The 21,097-nt window shown below is 40.2% G+C and overlaps 1 protein-coding gene across 3 annotated transcripts in view; it reads right to left on the bottom strand.

Moving 5' to 3' along the window:
* PHF20 (PHD finger protein 20) overlaps positions 1 to 21,097 on the bottom strand; it is a 143,736-nt gene that overhangs the window by 66,987 nt on the left and 55,652 nt on the right. For all 3 annotated transcript variants that reach the window (XM_070588207.1, XM_070588210.1, XM_070588208.1), the window contains 6 exons: positions 20,212 to 20,296; positions 12,357 to 12,436; positions 8,828 to 9,215; positions 4,838 to 4,951; positions 3,943 to 4,131; positions 3,233 to 3,412 (listed from right to left, as the gene is read on the bottom strand). In XM_070588207.1, the coding sequence (XP_070444308.1) occupies positions 3,233 to 3,412; positions 3,943 to 4,131; positions 4,838 to 4,951; positions 8,828 to 9,215; positions 12,357 to 12,436; positions 20,212 to 20,296 (1,036 nt within the window). The remainder of the gene's footprint in view (positions 1 to 3,232; positions 3,413 to 3,942; positions 4,132 to 4,837; positions 4,952 to 8,827; positions 9,216 to 12,356; positions 12,437 to 20,211; positions 20,297 to 21,097) is intronic.

Raw genomic sequence — 21,097 nt, 5'->3', positions numbered from 1 at the left:
TCTGGGACTCCTACAATCTCCCAAAGCTCACTCAAGAGGAAGCAGACAATTTGAACAGACCAACCACAAGGAAAGAGATTGAAACAGCAGTCAAAAACATCCCAAAGAATAAAACCCCAGGACCAGATGGCTTTCCTGGGGAATTCTACCAAACTCTCAGAGAGGATTTAATACCTATCCTTTTCAAGCTATTCCAAAAAATTAGGGAGGATGGAACACTTCCTAACACATTCTATGAGGCCAACATCACGCTGATACCAAAACCTGACAAGGACACCATGAAAAAAGAGAACTACAGGCCAATATTGCTGATGAACATAGATGAAAAAATTCTCAACAAAATTTTGGCAACCCGAATACAGCAATTCATCAAAAGAATCATACATCATGATCAGGTGGGATTCATACCAGGGACACAGGGATGGTTCAACATCCGCAAAATCAATCAATGTGATACACCACATCAACAAACTGAGGAATAAAAACCACATGATCATCTCAATAGATGCAGAGAAAGCATTTGACAAGATCCAATAGCCATTGATGATAAAAACTCTGAACAAAATGGGGATAGAAGGGAACTACCTCAACATAATAAAGGCCACATATGACAAACCCACAGCCAACATCATTCTCAATGGGCAAAAACTGAGCGCCATCCCCCTGAGAACAGGAATGAGACAAGGATGCCCTCTATCACCCCACTTATTTAACATAGTTCTGGAGGTCCTGGCCAGAGCAATCAGGAAAGAAAAAGGAATAAAAGGAATCCAAATGGGGGGGAAGAAGTGAAACTCTCGCTGTTTGCAGATGACATGATCTTATATATAGAAAACCCCAAAGAATCCATTGGAAAACTTTTGGAAGTAATCAACAATTACAGCAAAGTTGCAGGGTATAAAATCAATTTACATAAATCAGTAGCATTTCTTTTTTTTTTTTTTTTTAAAGATTTTATTTTTTTCCTTTTTCTCCCCAAAGCCCCCCGGTACATAGTTGTATATTCTTCGTTGTGGGTCCTTCTAGTTGTGGCATGTGGGACGCCGCCTCAGCGTGGTCTGATGAGCAGTGCCATGTCCGCGCCCAGGATTTGAACCAACGAAACACTGGGCCGCCTGCAGCAGAGCACACGAACTTAACCACTCGCCCACGGGGCCAGCCCCAAATCAGTAGCATTTCTATACTCTAATAACGAACTAACAGAAAGAGCACTCAAGAACACAATACCATTCACAATTGCAACAAAAAGAATAAAATACCTCGGGGTGAATTTAACTAAGGAAGTGAAACACCTATACAATGAAAATTACAAGGCTTTTCTGAAAGAAATGGATGACGACATAAAGAGATGGAAAGACATTCCATGCACATGGATTGAAAGAATAAACATAGCTAAAATGTCCATTCTACCTAAAGCAATCTACAGATTCAATGCCATCCCAATCAGAATCCCAATGACATTCGTTATAGAATTAGAACAAAGAATCCTAAAATTCATATGGGGCAACACAAGACCCCAAATTGCTAAAGCAATCCTGAGAAAAAAGAACAAAGCTGGAGGCATCACTATCCCTGACTTTAAAACATACTACAAAGCTACAGTAATCAAAACAGCATGGTACTGGTACAAAAACAGGTGCACAGATCAATGGAACAGAATTGAAAGCCCAGAGATAAAACCACACATCTATGGATAGCTAATCTTCGACAAAGGAGCTGAGGGCATACAATGGAGAAAAGAAAGTCTTTTCAACAAATGGTGCTGGGAAAACTGGAAAGCCACATGGAAAAGAATGAAAATTGACCATTCTTTTTCACCATTCACCAAAATAAACTCAAAATGGATCAAAGACCTAAAGCTGAGACCTGAAACCATAAGGCTTCTAGAAGAAAACGTAGGCAGTACACTCTTTGACATCAGTATTAAAAGGATCTTTTTGGACACCATGTCTTCTCAGAGAAGGGAAACAACAGAAAGAATAAACAAATGGGACTAAAAAGCTTCTTCAAAACAAATGAAAACAGGATTGAAACAAAAAAACAACCCACTAACTGGGAAAAAATACTTGCAAGTTATATATCTGACAAAGGCTTAATATCCAAAATATATAAAGAACTCTCACAACTCAACAACAAAAAATCAAACAACCCAATCCAAAGATGGGCTGGAGACATGAATAGACATTTCTCCAAAGAAGATATACAGATGGCCAATAGGCACAAGAAAAGATGTTCATCATCGCTGATCATCAGGGAAATGCAAATCAAAACTACACTAAGATATCACCTTATACCCATTAGAATGACAAAAATATCTAAAACTAATAGTAACAAATGTTGGAGAGGTTGTGGAGAAAAAGGAACCCTCATACACTGCTGGTGGGAATGCAAACTGGTGCAGCCACTATGGAAAACAGTATGGAGATTCCTCAAAAAATTAAAAATAGAACTACCATACGACCCAGCTATTCCACTACTGGGTATCTATCCAAAGAGCTTGAAGTCAGCAATTCCACAAGTCCTATGCACCCCAATGTTCACTGCAGCATTATTTACAATAGCCAAGACATGGAAGCAACCTAAGTGCCCATCAACAGATGAATGGATAAAGATGATGTGGTTTATATATACAATGGAATACTACTCAGCTGTAAAACAGAACAAAAGCATTCCATGTGCAATAACATGGATGGAACTTGAGGGAATTATGTTAAGTGAAAGAAGCCAGTTAGAGAAGGATAATCTGTGTATGACTCCACTCATATGTGGAATTTAAAAATGTGAACAAAGAGAACAGATTAGTGGCTACCAGGGGAAAGGCAGGGTGGGGTGGGGGTGGGCACAAAGGGTGAAGTGGTGCACCTACAACACGAATGACAAACATTAATGTACAACTGAAATTTCACAAGATTGTAACCTATCATTAACTCAATCAAAAAAAAAAACAGAAATCAATGACATTTTAAAAAGACAAATAGAGAATATTAAAGTAAAAGGTTGATTCTTTGAAACTATCAACAAAATTGATAAATCCCTAGTCACACTAATCAAAAAAAGAGAGGGAACATAAATTAGCAATATCAGAAACGAAAAGGGTACAGCATTAAAATGATACAGAATATTATTAATAAAAGGTAAAAAAACACAGTAGAAAACCATTTTTTTAGTTTATCATCAAAGCAGAAGCAGAAGTATATATTAGAAGAGGATTATGTTAACTCTAAATATGAACCTGCCACAGAAGAAATCTCTTGTAACTCAGCCAGGGGAGAAGCCGGTTCCGTTTTCATAGTGTTTTCTCCCATTGACTTGCAGTTCAACTCCAAGCCTGCAGCCCCCAATCCATCCCCAATGGAATGGCAAGTTAGTGCAGAGGAGACCTGGCCAGCTTCCAAAGGAGATTTCAACTGACCTAGAAGAAAAAAAGAAAGATTGGAGAACATATACATGTATATAATCTGAGAACCAAAGCCCCACAACAGACTAAGAAAGCCAGGGACTTTTTAGAGGAAGTCATTCATCTCACAACATACAAGAATACATTCACAGGTTCCAGCACACACAGCCAGGGCTGTGAGCATATCAAAGAAAGAAGCTAATAAGAAGCTAAAGTGAAGGGAGGATTTGCTGGTAGTGTTAACAAAAAGGCAGAAGCACTGGAGTGAAATGGCACCATAAAGACAGGGGGGACAGGGATCTTCAAGCACTGTACCTCCAACCCAACATTCAGATGGATATTAGCAAAACCAATCACAAATGCAAATAGAAAGTCTGTCTATTGAATCATCAGTGAAGAATAACATAAGAAACACTGCAGCCCATTCAATAACTTGATTTCAAGACCATGTAAAACTTGTGGGAAGGCAGTACACTATGATTTAGATTAGTTCTCACTAGACAGGCATCAGGTTGGCAAGACAATTTCAAAAGAGACTGACTCACCTTCTTCGGATTCCTTGGTACTGGATGATGTGTTTTGCAAAGGATCAGTATTAACCGTATCAACCAAATCTGATCCAACCAAATCAGGATCTAGGATCTCATGGGTCCCATTAGTGGACAGCCTGGAGGACCGTCTCCTTGATAAGTCTTTGTCAGTATTTTCTGAGTAGTTTTTTGACTTTTCCTGGGCTATAAACCATTAAGAGAGTTATAGTCAAGAGACCAGAAGAAACAACTCTGCTATTCTAGATTTCTGGACCAGTTGCCTCTATAAGGGCTTTACACAAAGACTTCTGGAATATGAAACCAGTAATAAAAGGAAATATCCCTTCCTAGTTTACAGTTTTAAGTAAAGGCACAGTCTCTCTGCCAGGATAGAATTTTCCTTATTTAAGGATTCATGGTCTGCAAAATATGCTCCAAGGTCATGTCCTGATCTTGACAACTAAGTTCTCTTCTGGGGCTTTCCAACATAAAAGTCTGTGTACTAACTTCCAAAGTCAATAAGGTTTACAGAGCCTTAGGGCCATTATAAATCCTTTTTGGAGCCACCAGGGCATTTTTTTTAAATCAATAAATAATATTTTTAAAGTTTCATTCAGCATATGAAATCTATCCCTTCCTAAGCCATTTTATTTCCAGTGGAATTCAAATCAAATGTAGTTTATGGGTATGGAGATGATACCACTGAACCTAACATTAATAACATTTGTGCTTTGGGATTTGTTTTTCTTCTAGCAAAACTCCTTCTGATCCAACTACATCTCACTCATATTAGCTCCTGTGATCAAGGACAAGCATTAGAGCCTAAAGAATAGGGGATAACACAGTAATAGCGGAGGCTAACCCAAGCGACGTCAAGTTCTAGCCGCACATACACAAACTGGAGACTCACATGAATTTTTGTCAAGCCGAGGACGTTTTAATGGGACTTCACTTCCTTTTGATATTTTCCGTCTTCTCAATTCCAATGTTATTGGTTGCAAAGTTTGAGAATTTGAATCCACAGCTACAACATATATAAAATCAGACACACAAAAAAAGGAGTATGTAATTTCTTAGTCCAGTTCTCATTATTATATATAAATAAAACACATACATACACACACACACACCCTTGCATGATGAAGAGACCCTCAAAGGGCATTCTTACTTAAGCTAAAAGAAAAAAAAACTGAAATGGGTGAGAAACTACTTCCTTATGGGAGATGCTGACACCTTGCAGACTGACCTCCTGAATCTCTCCTTTTGGTCTCTCCTATGACCCAGCTTTGGTCATATACTTCTCTCCTGAAACTCTCTCTTTAAAAAACTATACCCCAATATGACTTCTTTAAAACACGAAGGTGGGGGCAGGGCCGGCCCCGTGGCAGAGCGGTTAAGTTCGCACGTTCCGCTTCAGTGGCCCAGGGTTTGCTGGTTCAGATCCCAGGTGCCAACCTACCCAATGCTCATCAAGCCATGCTGTGGCAGGCATCCCACATATAAAGTAGAGGAAGATGGCTATGGATGTTAGCTCAGGGCCAGTTTTCCTCAGCAAACAGGAGGATTGGTGGTAGATGTTAGCTGAGGGCTAATCTTCGTCAAAAAAATAAAAATAAAAAATTTTTTAATTTAAAAAGTTTTTTAAAATAAAACATGAAGGTAAAAGAGCAACAGAAATGTCATTTTTATCACCATCAAATCTTCGTTTCAAAACTTGGCTTAGCCAACACTCAGGAAATCCACCATGCTGGCTAATTCCTAAAATGTGTACCCTGGGACTATGACTTGATTATTTTCAATCTCTACTTGCTAAATTAGTTAGCTTGGCACCAGTCCTAGCTCTGAGGGACCAAAAAGAATATCAACATTTATAACCTCTTAAAAACAATTCCAGAAGAACCTCAGGAGACTAGGCTATTTGATAGTCAGTGTTCCAAGCAAGGCTGCTGATCATTAGCAAATCCAGCTCTAACATAATTCAGCAGTGCAGGTGCTACACCCTTGGATAGTACTCACACTTTATTTTTAAACCTAACACTTAAGAAGTTTTCCCCCAATCAGGAATGAGAATCCAAAAGGCAGGCAGAAAAAAATCAAAGAAAAGAAATTGGGAAGCTTGAGGGGAAGATAGGGCTAAGGAGTCTGATGAAGGCTGAAGGGAGAGAGAGAAAAGGGGAAAGCGGAGTGGAGGAGGGAGGAAGGAAAGAAATGGGAGGGAAACAAGAAGGAAAAGAGAGAAGACTCATCTAAGACCAGCAGTTTCACATCCGCCATGTCAAATGGCCAAACAAGAGATGGGGTGAGCTCTGAGGAGGCAAATGTAATGAGAGTGCTGAACTCCTTGGCTCTTCCTGTGTTCAATCTTCCCAACGCGCCAATACTATTTTGTTCCAAGTGGTGGGAACTTGGAGATCACACACATTTCAAATTAAACACAAATACAAACAACCCTCCCTAACAGCTCAGATCCTGTTCCAATCAAGTCTGTACAATCTAGAGAGCTCAAGGCTCCCGTAAGTCAATGAACTTATTCCAAACACTTTTTAAAGGGGATCTCAAATATACGTAATATTGGCAAGCCGTCTTCACTGTTGAGACCACATACGAATGGAGGCTGACTATACAGAACTTCAGTATTTCCCAAACTCTTCTTACAGAAAGAATCATCTAGGAAGACTGCAACAATTCGAACTCCCAGATCCTGCTGCAGGGATTCTGACTGGAGAAGAATGCCTCAGGCAAGTGTTAACAGTAAACTTGGAAAACACCATTTCTCTATTAAATTGATCCTATCTGGTATGAAATCCTACACTTACAAAATAAAAGCAATAAGCTGAATGCCCTTTCTCATCCAGGTGAAGGTATGCAGCTTCAGGGGAGCAGTCTACAAACTGGTGAGCCACTACCCCAGCACACACTTCCCAGAGGTATGAGCCAAAGCATGAATAGCTAAAGGGGAATCTGTTTCAGAACACTCAATTCCCACATAGACTCTTTTCTAAACCGAGATGACGACACATCAGATGTCTGCCAGTTCACATTTTCCACCTCTCCTTGCATAAGAGCCCTTCTCCCACTTACATAAAAAGGCCTGCTTCTCGATCATCCTACATTTTAACACAGTACACTGCCCAGGGGTTTAAAACCTCCAGACTTTCTCAACTGGGGTTCCTCATTTGAAGAGAGAACACTGTTGTTATTTTCTCAATTCTCCCAAGGGTGGTTTATAACTAGTACCATTCTCAATGCACAGAAGAGAAGTCACCTCATTACAGATCATGGATGCCATGGGCATTAGGGCTTAATTCTCTCCCAGAACCCTGTTGAAAAAGCTACCCAATTTAGGCCAGTGCTGTCCAATAGAAACATAATGAGAACCACGAATGCAAGTCACATATGTAATTCTATATTTTTTGGTCATCACATTAATAGGTTTTAAAAAAAGTGAAATTAGTTTTAAGAATATATTTAACTCAATACATCCAAAAACATCATTTCAACATGTAATCAATACAAAAATTATTAATATTTTACATTCTCAGTTTTTTTGTACTGAGTATTTGAAATCCAGTATGTATCTTACACTTACAGTACATCTCAATTCAGACTAGCCACATTTCAAGTGTTCAACTGCCAAACGTGGCTGCAGCTACCATATTGGACAGCACAGGTCTAGGCCCTGTTTAGGCCTGGGACAATTCCAGCAGCTCCGCTCTTGAGGGTGAAACCTAGTTATAATCACTAAAGGGGGAGGTGCCTTACTTCATCTGGGAAGAAATCACCTGTTGTCTAATTTCCTATCTTAAAATTAGAACTCAGATGTGAAAAGTCTGTCTACTGGCAAAGGGTACTAATAATTTATTTGCAGTAAATTAGATTTTTTTCCCACAGAAATTAAGTCTGATGTAGCTGTCCGGACTGATAGAGAGGCCTGGCTTTGCATTTCTACACCATAAGAGAACAAAGAATGAGCTAACATTGTAGTTCCACAGTTTTGATGAAAATATATTTTATGCCATATTTTATATTTTAAATATATCTTTTGCAGCTATTTAAATTTGTGAGAAAAAATTGATATCACTTTGAAATGTGGTAGGGGACTCACAATTTTTCAATAGTCACATGGAGAATACAGAAGCAAGAACATCTGAAGAACACTGCCAGATAATCGTGGGCAGCGGTCAGCCTAGAAATCCTGGGGGCTCTTCATGCCACTAAATTAATCTAGAGAAGGAATGTTTGGCTTAGGAAGAAACTAAGGGTTTGTTTCATTCTTGGTTATTCTAGAATTCCAAATTTCAGCTTTTTTTAATAATTGTGTATTCTTCCCTAAATCTGTACCCTCTAACCTTGACTCTTCCCAATTAGCCAACTCAGCTTTTTATTTAGACTGTGAAAATTTCCAATCAATAATCACTCTCCAGAGAGCTCAATTTCAAAATGCACCCATGCCTTTCTAAGCCCAGTGTTCTTTGGTCCCACCTCCTCCAGACGCCCACAACTATTTACTTCTCCTCCTTTCCTCTTTCATGTCTCTCATGAAAACTGTATTTCCTGATCCCAGGTTCTATTAAGCTTACTTAAACTGAGATCATTTGAATAGGCACAAGCAAAAGGCCTTAGCTTCTTAGGTTTTATCATATAAGCTGAAGTATCCAGTGGACAGTTATCTGACACCCCAGAAGCTCAGTCAGAGACACGTTTCCCAACTTGTGTTCATCTGGATACGGGCCTCCCTTAAACTTCAGCTCCACAGACAGGACTTGTTTTCAGATCACAGGACGACTCAAAGTCAGTCACAAAAACAAAAGATTAAAGTACAGGAGTTACAAAGAACCACAAAGGGCCACAGAAGAACACTCTGGCACTGCCCATTGCAGAGCCCACTTGGGAAACTCACCAGTAGGAGCTATGGAAGGGGGTCTGCCTCGTTTTCTTTTTGGCTCCCTCAAGTTTTCCTGTGGACTCTTCACAATGTCATTTTCAGGTTTCTTATCCACTTGAGCATCTCCAGAGTACTCTCTGTCATTTTCTGAAATGTTCTCCTTATCTTCCTTCTCGTTCTTGGGAAGGCTTTTCTCTGACACCTTCCCCTTTTCAGAAGAGATTAATTTTCCTTCTTTATCAGACTGCTTGGGTCGCTTTTCTGTCTTTAAGGTTTTGTCCTCTTTGTCTTTCTTCACGTTGACCGTGGCTTTTCTCTGCTCTTTAAACTTCTCTCGTTTATCAGGAGATGATGAAAGACTTTTGTGATCTGTCTCTTTAGGCCTAGCATTACCCACAATATTCTAAAATGAGCAAAATAGTGATGAAACAGACTTTGTGATTACTTGCAAATATAAAGTCAAATGGTTTTTTCTGCAAACTTATGAAAACAAACAAAGAAATTAAAAGAGGACATATGCCAGGTCACTTAATGGAAAGCACCACTGAAAACACCCACCATACTCCAAGGCTTTGAGAACCAATCCAAAGTTTAAAGAAAACAATGGTCATGGTCAATTCCTTCTGAGACAAAGCTATCTCCTTTATGATTATTAAGTCACTAGAAAATAACTAAAGCGACACACACACATGAGATCCAGGGACTTCTTCTGGAAAGCAATCTTGCTGATAGAGGTGTTCTAAGAAAATACAATTCATACCCTGTCCTTCTCATCCCAAGCATGACTACACTGAGCCAGGGCTTTCAGGGGCCTGCCTCAGTTTGCCAGTAGATGATGATGCCCTGTGTAGAGAAGAATCCAAACTGCTAACTGGAAGCTGAAGAGGAAAGCTGTAAAAATTTTCCAACCCAGAAACAAGGTCTCTGCTTCCTCTGCTGGGTACAGGCTGTGCTCAGTCCAACAAGCCAACTACTTTGTTACTAGCTACTGAGTTTTTGTCCATTAGGAGGAAGTACTGCTTCTTGGTTACTTTCCTTCTAAATTACTTTCTTTAAAACTCATCCTAAAAATCTCATGTCCTAGTATGACCATCACATAATAAAGCCAGCTCTGAAAGTTCTGGAGTTTACAGCTAAGTTTATTTGTGTATGTATCTCTCTTCTAAGATCTCAAGAGAAGAGCAGAGACCATCATATCACGTTCATATGGGATCCCCAGCACCTAGCGCACACCAAGCGTATACATCTTTGCCAGAAGCAGAAAGGAGTGCATAAATACTCACTGAGTGCAAGTTTAATTTGTCCCATAGGGGAAAATAATAAATAAGGAGAATCCATGTAGTTAGAGCCTAGAAAGAAATATTTTTTCAAGTCCCAAAAATTTTCTGAAAGTAGCCAGGTTTGAGAAAAAGCACTCCTCAGTAACTGCTGGCAGCAATATAAACTGCAACCATCTAGGGGTAAAGCGGGGAAAGAAGTGTGTTGGCAATTTGGGTCAAAAGACTTAAAAGTTTATGCTTTTGAATTAGAACAAATTCCTAGAAATGAGATCTGCTAAGAGAAAAATAAGTCTTGTGCGCTCAGATTTACAAATATCCTTAAATGGTCATGAGGGAATTGGTTACACAAAGTAGGGTTGCATCTACATTACAGAATACTATATAGCCATTAAAAGCCATATTCTCACACAGTATTAGGAACTTAGGAAAATGTCATTTTGTTAAAAGAAAGGAGCAAGTTATAGAATAGTAATACACTACAGGACTCCAATTTTGAAAAGAAATATATATTCATAAATACTTAACAAAAAACACAAAAGGATATACATCAAAATGTTACGAGCAATTGTATTTAGATGACAGAATTATATAGTTTTTACTTTCTTTGTGCTTTTCTGTACTTTCCAAATTTTCTGCAGCAAATATGTATTGTTTAACTTCAAAAAAAGATAAATGCTCCTAAAATATAGATTATCAAAATATTTAGGGCAGTGTGGTCCTACAGAAAAACTCAATCTATTCTATATGAAAAATGCTTTAACAATTGTGTGACATATTTTTCTAAGAAGTTTTGCTTTGTAAGTGGCTATTACAGAATCCTAGACTATTAGGGTTGAAGGGAGCTGAGAAGTCATTTATCCAAAAATCACTGTACCCTCTTGGAAAAGAAAGACAAGCAAACAGGAGCCATGGGCCCGTGCTTGACCACCTGCAGGTCCGAGATGAGGCAAGACACTCAGAGGCAGCTGGGAAGTGAGAACTGAGTCACCCACAAATCCACACCGGGTAAGGTGCCCATCTCCAAGCCAAAGCACCAGGAGTGCTATCGATCCAATTACTGAGCACAGCAGAGTAAACAGTTGAAGGTTCGTTATCTGCAGCCCCAGACATCCATTTGGGGAGGTTTTGGATACAATCTGACAGTTCTGGAAAAGTTCTTAATATGGTCCTCTATCTGTATTAACTCATTCCATAAACTCACAAAAAAATTGCCAAATTTAAGGCAAAAATAATGTTTGAGAGTACTGTGCAGCTCCTTAGATGCTGGAGGGGTAAACAATCAAAGGAAAACATCTTCAGGGCTAAATCTTTGTAATTTTGTCAATTTTCTGAAGAGGAAAACCAGCAAAAGACAAAAATGTTCTTGAGGCTACCTTTAGAGATATCATATGCCATAATCCTTTGAAATTGCTAAATGTATGTAGAGAAGAATTTACCAAAATCTGTGATAAGTGGAAGCATTTGATCATCATAAAGGAAATAACAGGTTCCAGTGTCACCAATACTATCACATCAACAATCACCCAAAGAGGTGAGCAAAAATTAGTAACAATTAGAATTTTTTTTAAAAAATCAATATCCAAATTTTGATCTCTCTTTCCTCTCAACTATTTGATTAAGACATAAACATGAAAAACACCAAAGGGGGAAAAAAATCACAAAGAAAGTAGGCAACACCTCTAGATGATCCTATCCGTGGGCACCGTATTTCTAGTATCAAAACTCAGGTCCTGTGCTCAGGCAAACACATGCACGGTGACTGGGACAAAAGGAAACAAAATTTTCAACCGAAGCACATCTAGTGCAAGTGATTGGCCTATCCACACCAAAATGTAGCTCTGTAACCATCAAGTCAGGATCCTGACCTGAAGCACAAAGTTTGATGAAAAGAAAACATCCTCTAGATCTCCTCAAGCATTTCAGCAAGTTCCTTGTGATGGGTAACAGCTCTGGGGCGGGGCACAGGGAGAGAGAAAAAAGAATAACCTGACACTTTTGATAAAAGATGAGGAAAACAGTTAATAGGTAATAGTATCCAAGCATTTGGTGCTTTTGAAAAGAAGAATCTGTGTTAAAAGGAAATGGCAGAGAGAGACAAATATTCACAATTCCTGAAAACTTGTATACTGCTTTCTGGTGAAATCATGTCAGACGGAGGAAATAAAGACTTTGCCATCATAAACAAATGTAATGTCTTTATTCGAGAAACAAAACTACAATGTTAGCATTATTCATACCATAAAGCACAAAACCACATTTCTCACCTGATCTTTGGAAAAAGCTTTGACATGAATATGTTTGACAGTCTGAATTACTCCATCATAAAATTTCACAGTGTAAGTACCTAAAATTCAAGAAGATATCATGATTTTAACTTACAGTTTTCATGAAAGCAAGAAAACTTTTCAAAGTATAAACACAAGGGAGTTCCAATCACAATAATAAACTTACGGGAATTAAAAAATTACTTAAGAATCACATTCAGTCTAACTTATATCCAAGACAGTAGTATGCTTGCCTTTCTTTTTATCTATACAAATCTTTTTATCTATATAAATCAAAATCCATCAAAAAATAACTCATTTTTATGATCCTTCATTAAAATAAAAAAACTTGCACTGAATTTAGATCAAGAACAAAGAATAGTAAAACGATTAAGAATGTGAGGAAAATGTAGACATTTATTTCTTGGTGAATTATTAATTTTCATCATTTAAGCTTTATTTTCTGGGCTTAGTTACGGGTAGTAATATCTTTTAATTTGGGAAGAAACATGACTGTCTGTAAAAGGTATCATTTTTTTTAGAGGTCACATTAATCTCAAAATCTATACCTTCACATTACAATATTTAAAAATAGACACTTGGCCAAAACACTAAATGTGCCTGCTACATTGTCAGTTTTATTCCATCAGAAAAAAATGTCCAACAAAAATCCCTCTCTGCTAAAAAACTGAAGCTGGAAATCCAAATAATCTATCTTCCCAAATAAAGCATCCAACTACAAAAGTTCTCATTAGTTGCACCCAAATCAATACTTTCAAACTTTGGCATCTTAGAACCCACCCACGTCCCCTTTTTTTGTCCCAGGGATTAAAAAAAAAGAATCACAGATAATCATGTAATGGGTTTACCGTTGGTAAACATGGTCAGTTTCCAGGACTGATTTCCCACCCACCATGAAAAGAAAAAAAATATCCCAAGGGCTGGGAACAGAAGAATGCAATAAGAAAGTTAAGACTTTCTAGCTGGTTACCTCCTTCTTATACATTCATCTCTCCACCGCCTCCCCACCTCTCCTCCAGTCCTAAGTAGGATCCTGTCAATGGCTAGCTACCTCTACTGAAAGCCTCCCTCTCTAGTGTTCAAAATCCAATGCAATCTGAGCCCAATTATCTTCCAAACTTCATTTCTTATTACCAGCATACAATATCCACCAATTCAAAATGATTAGCCACTTGCCACCCACTGAAACTGCCTTGCGATATTCCCACCTCCACATCTTTATCAAAGTGTTTTCCTGCCTGAAATGTGCCACTCATTGATTCTTAAGCACCCAGCTCAAATGACCACAATAGTTCTGTAAAAGCTTCCTGACTTCCTACCTGCGGGAGATTTCTCCTTGCTCTGACCTTCTCAAAGACTCAGTTGGCACCTGGCCTGCAGAGCCCCACACTTTGGTCTACTTCACATAGAAGGCAGATCCCAAATGGAAGGCAGGCTTTCCAAGGCCAGAGTTTCTCTCTCACACAGCACTTGGCTCAACCTAGACCAGTGCTTCTCAAAATGTGGTCCCTAGATCAGCAGTATCAGTAATTCCTGGGAACTTGCTAGAAATGCAAGTTGTGAGCCCCACCCCCGATTTACTGAATCAAAAACTCTCTGTGTTTGGGGCCAAACCATGGCCTAGTGGTTAAGTTCGGTGTATTACACTTTGGCGGCCTGGGTTCAGTGCCCAGGGGTGGACCTACACAACTCATTGGCAGCCATGCTGTGGTGGCGACCCACATACAAAATAGAGGAAGATTGGCACAGATGTTAGCTCAGGGCAAATCTTCCTCAGCAAAACAAACAAACAAAACACTTCTGTGTGTTTTAACAAGTCTTTCAGGTGACTGTAGTGAACACTAGAGTCTAAGAACCACCACTGTAGACAATTAGTAATTACCCACTGATCTTTACTCCTGGTAATTACAAAATAAAAGTGACTATCTGTCACAAGTGTCACCAATACACAAAGAAAGTGGCTAGCAAACAAGGCAGGATATATAGTTATACTGACTGGTTGGTTAAAACAAGCAATTAGATGACAGGTCATGATAAAGGATTCTACTTAAGGCAGCTCAGCAATGACTGATGAGTAGTTAAAACAAAGATCTGGGTTCCTGTCTTTCTGTCTCTCCTGTGAGGGTGCTGGCAAGCAAGGGATCAATGATAAGCAATGCTACGGAACTCTTAACAGACCCTTTTCAAGCAACTATGGTGCAGTTCTGGCCAGCCTGAGGATGGGAGTAGGAGATGGAGGCTTTAAGAACCCAATTCTCATGAAATCTTAAATATTAAGTGAGCCAACAAGCCATCCAAGCTATACTTTCAACTATTTTATCAACAAAGAAAGTTCAGCATCAGTTACATCACAACGAAAACTATCCATTTTTACACACATTTCGAACATCTAGACGGACAACATTGACTAATGCTACCCAATAGTCCAACATTTTCAGCTATTTGAGGTCAATTTTAAAGCTTACTCCTGACGGCAGGCTCAAAAAGGAGGCCTTAGATGAAGGGTTATGCCCGAGTTCCATGGTAAGTCTAAAACAGAGCTAGGATTAGAACCCAAGGCTGTCTGTTGACCTCTGACCAATTCTTCTCCCACCACCCCACACTGCCTATACCTCAAGTCCCTCAGCCTAAAGTCCAAAAGACAGACCCAGAGCACCCCTGGCCACTCTAAAATGACCCAACCTATGGCCAAAGTTGCTGAGGGACCACTGTCCTTAGATAGCAATATCCCAGCCCTGACCCTTTTTGCTTCCAAAGGACTACAAAGGATCATCTTGAAACTTTCTCCCTTGATCATGCACACAGCCTAACTTGGGCTTCAATAAATCAGAGGGAACAAAACAACACATCCCATGGATAACAGTGGCCTAGACCCACTTCTGGAGAGAAGCCCCAAATCTACTTTAATGCTTTCACGTATAACTAAAAGAATGTCTTCCCATGAAATCCTCTCATGGGTGACTGAAAATAGAGCTCTCCCATGGCCACAAATAACATGTAAATGACAGAATTCAAATAAGTGCATCTTTGACACAAAGGCCACCTACCTCAGGCTCCTGTAAGAAGTCCCTGTCCTTACAGTGCCAGGTGAAACAAGCTTCCTGGCCTCGCCCCTCTAGGGGTTAAGAACTCAGCATATCAGACGACCTTACAGCAGTCAGTAATGGCAGAAGGGATGTAGGAACAAGACTGGAGTTGCCCAGCAAGCTCCTCTTCTCTAGGACCAAAGAAACAGGGATACACAGGTGACTCTGCAGAGGACAGACTCCTGCTGCTCTTGAAATCGACCATAAATGTGACTCCAGCGCCCTTTCTCTATCCCACTCATTCTCCAGGAGTCAGAGAACTCCAGAATGCCATGGATAGGAGACTCAAAGTTTTCAAACATGGTTTAAAAGTCCTCAGGTTTCCACAAATGTGCCTCAGGGGCTGCACAGAGGGATATGCACATGTCTGCAGGCATACCTTCCCTTCCCCCTAAGTCTTTTTCCTCTCAGCAATTTTACATAATGGGCTTAGGTTCTGCAGCCAACAATTTCAAAAAATGCTCATCTATTCCAATTTCTTTCCTGATTTCTAACTGCTCAAATTAGTCCAGAACAAAGGCAGTGAATTGCCTATAATCACTGAGTAGGGAATAGGACCAGAACCTGTCTCCCAATCAGGGCTCTCAAGACACCACCAGGCTCCAGAAAGTACAGGCCATCTACACTCACCCTACCATCATATCAGGCATGCATACACATACACACATAAGCACACAATCACCCAGTAAACCCATGGCCCTAAATGACAACTCCTGCCGTTTTAGGAAAACCCTGCTCCAGAGAGGCAGCCTGGAACTGTGGGAACTGCAGTTCAGTAACTTTGGAACCCCAAAGACTTCCCTTCAGATCTCAGCTCTACTAGTTATGTATGTGCTCTGTAACCTCAAGCAGTTTTTCCTGTGACCTTAGTTCCTCATCTGTAAAATAAGGCTCGGTTGACAGAAACAACCTTTCTATGTCTGTGCAAAGACTAAATAAGATAAAATACGGAAACTGCTAGCAAAGCGACTGTCACAGAACAAGGAATTGATAAGTGGCTCTAATTATTATCATCCACCAAGTCACTTATTTAAAAAGGAAGCACCATCCCCTCCCCCTCCAGAGAAGATAAGAGCCAAGCTAGCACCTCCATGTGTGGGCCTAAATCTTCCTTTTAGCTCTGTGCAAAGCTGTTCACATAATCCCAACATCCTCACATTTCAAATGTAGAATCAGTTACAGTGTGAAGAAAACAAAAAATAGTAAATGCTTCAACCCGAGATTCTGGAAATAAGATCATTTCCATAGAATCTCCTGTTATAAATGCAGACTTCAGGCACTGGGCCAAAGAGACTGAACCTGGGGAAAGGGAGCATGTGACCTCAGAGTATGCATAATTTTAAGGAACAGGGACCTGGTTCACCTGCTCACTCGACTTAAAGAACTACAGATCAACAGGAAGGAACAATTCCTCATTTTGTTGTAAATGCAAACCGACTTTCAGTTTCCCCCAGAGAGAATGCCTTGCAAGAGCAAAGTGGTCCACAACTGGGGGCACAAAGTCCTGACAGACAAGTAGCTCTGTTATCCCTGGTGTAGAAAACGGGAGCCGAGCAACCCCAGCAAAGAGCCAAGGTCAACTCACCAGAGATGGCTTCTGAACAAAGATTCCCTGGAAGCAGAATCCTATCTTTCACTCCAAAACACACCAAGCGTCTAACAAGGCTACCAGGTATGTCTGCCTTCACACTAAATAAGTTTACACTAAACGTAAACTTCGTTGCCATTGCTAAAGAACCATTCCAGGTGAAAAGGGCTAAATTACATGGCATTTTCCTCTCCAGTTTCCAAGTACTAAATAACTCCCTTAAGAAACTCTAAAGTTGCTATTTAGTTGAGATTCAATCATACCAGACTCCTAATGCCAACAGCCACTGCTTTCCACTCTGGCTAGAGGCCCCACCCACCAGCCTGTTCAGTCAATGCTCAGCCGCAGGAAAACCAGGGAGGTTAAGAGTAGTGAGAAGATCAGACCAAGCCTTCCAAAGATGAATTTACAGGGTGTGACTTCACTATATCCACGGCCTCCTTCTAGCAGCACCAACAAGACAGAATGACTTTTACAGGAAATTAAGGGGCCCCTTGCCAGCAGAGCTTCTCCTCATAGCGCCATAAAGCTGTGGTGGCCCCTGCTACAGAGGAAACTGAGGCAGGGCAGAAAATACCAGGGAAAAGAGTCCAGCATCGTCCCTCCCAATCGTGCAATTACTGGAATGAATCATGATGAACTAGAAACTGCTCACCAGCTCCCATGGATAAAATCCAACCCAAAGGCAGCACCTAAGAGTCATTATCTCATCTCAAAATCAGCACAGATCTGAGTTCCCACAAAGGCTAGCTTTCCTTCACAATCCAAGATGTGGCAATAATACTACCCAGCCATTCCACTAACTTTCAGGATTTCCCCTCCCGCATGTCCTTTTTCTCTCCTCCCCCTTCCAATTAGTCTCAAGAACCAAGATGGGTAGCAGCATAGTACAGGACTCCAGACCCAAAAACTCTGGGGAAAACACATTCTGGCAGAAATCTCCACTCATTTTCAATGTCCTTCAACTAACTAAAATTCATGGAACAAAATTTGGAACTTATAGAACCAACGCACTTGGGCAGTAAAAGACCATTTTAGGAAAACCATCACCTCAAGACTCTTCCCTCCTATAATTTTAGCTTATGGAGGAAATAAACTGAAAAGGTTTTTTGAAACAACTTGCAAAGCTCTGGTTGGCCCAGTTTAAGAGACATTTAAAAACCTTCACTATGGCCAATAATGTGGCCAATGACTTTTAGTCTTTAAATGATTATTTCAAAAGATTTCAGACCCACCCCCACAAAAAACCCAGTAACTGCAGACAGGGTGCCTCCTCCATCCCCTTATGATTTATCTGCACCATTCTGCTCCTGCCCTACCTCCTCCTGGTGCCTCTATCTCAGCACTTACCTCACTTTGCCTTCAACTACATGAGGATGCTTTGTTTGTTTTAAATCCATGATGTGAAGCTCTGGGCTCTGCAGATATCAGATGCAAACACAGTAGGTTTCTAAGCCTTTACTGCCTTTGTCAAGACATATCCCCCACTCCTCTAGGAGACAGCTCCCAGGGCTCCCCAAACTGCTCTCCCTCAATCTTCTCCTCCTTTGCCACCCTCTCATCCAATCCCCACTGCCCCATTTCTGTCCTCCATGTGACTTTGGGACATCACTGAAATAAAAGCGAAATGTTATTTCCTCTCTGCTACCTCCTTTATCTACAGTTACCCACATTACTACCCATAACTGTCATTTGATCTAAGGGGCAGCCATTTCCCCAAGAGAGCACACCTCCAAAGGGTATTATTCAGGGGGAAAATATGATTTCATCAGCACAAATCAACCTAACAGACTTTCAGGAACATGTCTATGTACATGAAGAACACTGTATTTCATATCATATGATTTAAATCCAGTAAGAGCAGAAAAAATTACTAATCTCGAAAATATGACTCTGAAAAAGTAAACTACGTATTTTACTAAAAGGACTTGAGGCAGTTTAATAACATGTAAGCTCTCCTTTAAAATAAGTGATTAGGTTAATGTGATACATATAAAAAGCAGTAACAGGATTTTATTTCGAACACAAGCTTATAAAAGTAATTTAGGGAAAAAAGGAACTATCCAAAAAGACGTAACCAACCATGAACTGGAGGATCAGTAACCGCTTAGACAACTTAGAAGATACAACTTTGTTCTCAAGGCCTGAGGCAAGAAAACTGTGCTTTAAGAATAACCTGCATCTGGTACATGAATTAACCTCCATGTGTTAACTCACACTGGTCCAACAGCTGACAGCATGGGGGCAGGGTGAATGCAGCGATAGAGACACTAATGTATGTTCTACATGCAAATGTATGTTCATTTCTCAGCATTTCAAATCATTTTCAGACAAAACTTCTTCGTCAGCCCAAGGTCCAGCATCTGGCAGAGCAGTGAATAAATACATGAATAACTTCATTGAATGAAAAGTCAACCTGGCCTTATAATCACCCCTAACAGTAGTACAAGAGGTTTGATTGCCCTAAACATTCACTGCAGAGACCATGAACATACCACAAACATCCTGGTAGAAAATGCTAAAAAAAGGTATCATTTGAACCAGAGTTTGTTCTCTGAGTATCAGAATGCTGACCATACATATTATCTTCACAACCTTCCTCTTGCCTTTGTACTAGCAAAATGAGCCTCTCTCGGTCACATTCCTGTCCTGACTCCTCACATCTTCTAAACTCTGGCAAAGGCATCCCACTCAGCGCTCTAAATCCCAGTGCCCCAATTGCAACTAGCAACTCTGACATTACAGACCACCCTCAATGACTCTACATCCATACAGCACATTTTAAAGAAATGTTTGTTAGTGTTCACTTCATTTCTAACATATTAACAAGGAAGTAAAAGGAATATTAAGGGCTTATTTCATCAATTATATTAAGAACTCCTACACAGCAAGAACCTGCACACTTCCCAGCAGAGTGAGAGAAGAACCACGACTGTTTTAGAAAACAATGACTAAAATTTAGAAAGCAAAGAATCAAATGCCCCTTCTTAACCTAGCTTTCTCATCATTTATAATTTCTTCCTAACTCCTGACATAGTGATTAACTTGAAGAGAGGATTCCTAGGCAATAAATACATACTGAAAATATATTATCAAACTCTAATATTACAAACTACCCCCTAAGTCATGAGTAAAAACAATTACAACTCAAATGCCTTACCATCCTTGTTAACAGCAGTGACTTTGGCTGGATAGAAACGACAATCAGACCAGCAAGCAAGGACTTGCTCATTTATCTGGAATTCCTAAAAAACAGTTAAAAACAAAAAAGATCCTGTTACCAATTTCATTAGACACACAGTACCAGAATTCATAAAAGTGGCTAGAAGTGACAAGAATGGGAAGGAGAGATGGCTACTGGGATGGAGGAAGATGTTTCTGCTATTCAGAACTGGGAGTCAGGGGCCGGCCCAGTGGCGCAGCAGTTAAGTGCGCACGTTCCGCTTTGGCGGCCCAAGGTTCGCTGGTTTGGATCCCGGGTGCGGACATGGTGTCACTTGTCAGGCCATGCTGTGGCAGGCGTCCCACATATAGAGGAAGATGGGCACGGATGTGAGCTCAGGGCCAGGCTTCCTCAGCAAAAAGAAGAGGATTGGTGGCAGATGTTAACTCAGGGCTAATCTTCCTCAAAAAAAAAAACAAAAAACTGAGAGTCAAAACAAAAGGGCTGGACACACAACTTTTCCACCCTAGGAGGTGTTGGCAGGCACAGCAGAGCACTAATGATAACCCTTCTCTGTCCCTGAAAGTGAATCTAAGAGCCCAGGACCACCAGGGAACACACCCAGTATACAAACTGGAAGAAGGAGGCTATTTCATCTTGAGGGAAGCAGCATCCATACCACCTAATGCCACTCACACTGTTAAAGGGTCTTTTGCCAAAGGGAGCACCCATTCACCTTTAATATTTCATACGGTTTTCCTAGCACACAGTCTGCATTGATACATTTTGTAGAATGAATACTGAGCAATCAAATTGGACAATAGTGAACAATCCTAAACTGAAAACAAAAAAACAAGGTAGTGAGAGTTCAAGGTCCCTGGTC

The sequence above is a fragment of the Equus przewalskii genome, chromosome 21, assembly GCF_037783145.1.
Source record: "Equus przewalskii isolate Varuska chromosome 21, EquPr2, whole genome shotgun sequence".
In the NCBI taxonomy this organism is placed as follows: domain Eukaryota; kingdom Metazoa; phylum Chordata; class Mammalia; order Perissodactyla; family Equidae; genus Equus; species Equus przewalskii.
This window is presented reverse-complemented; position numbering and strand designations above follow the sequence as displayed.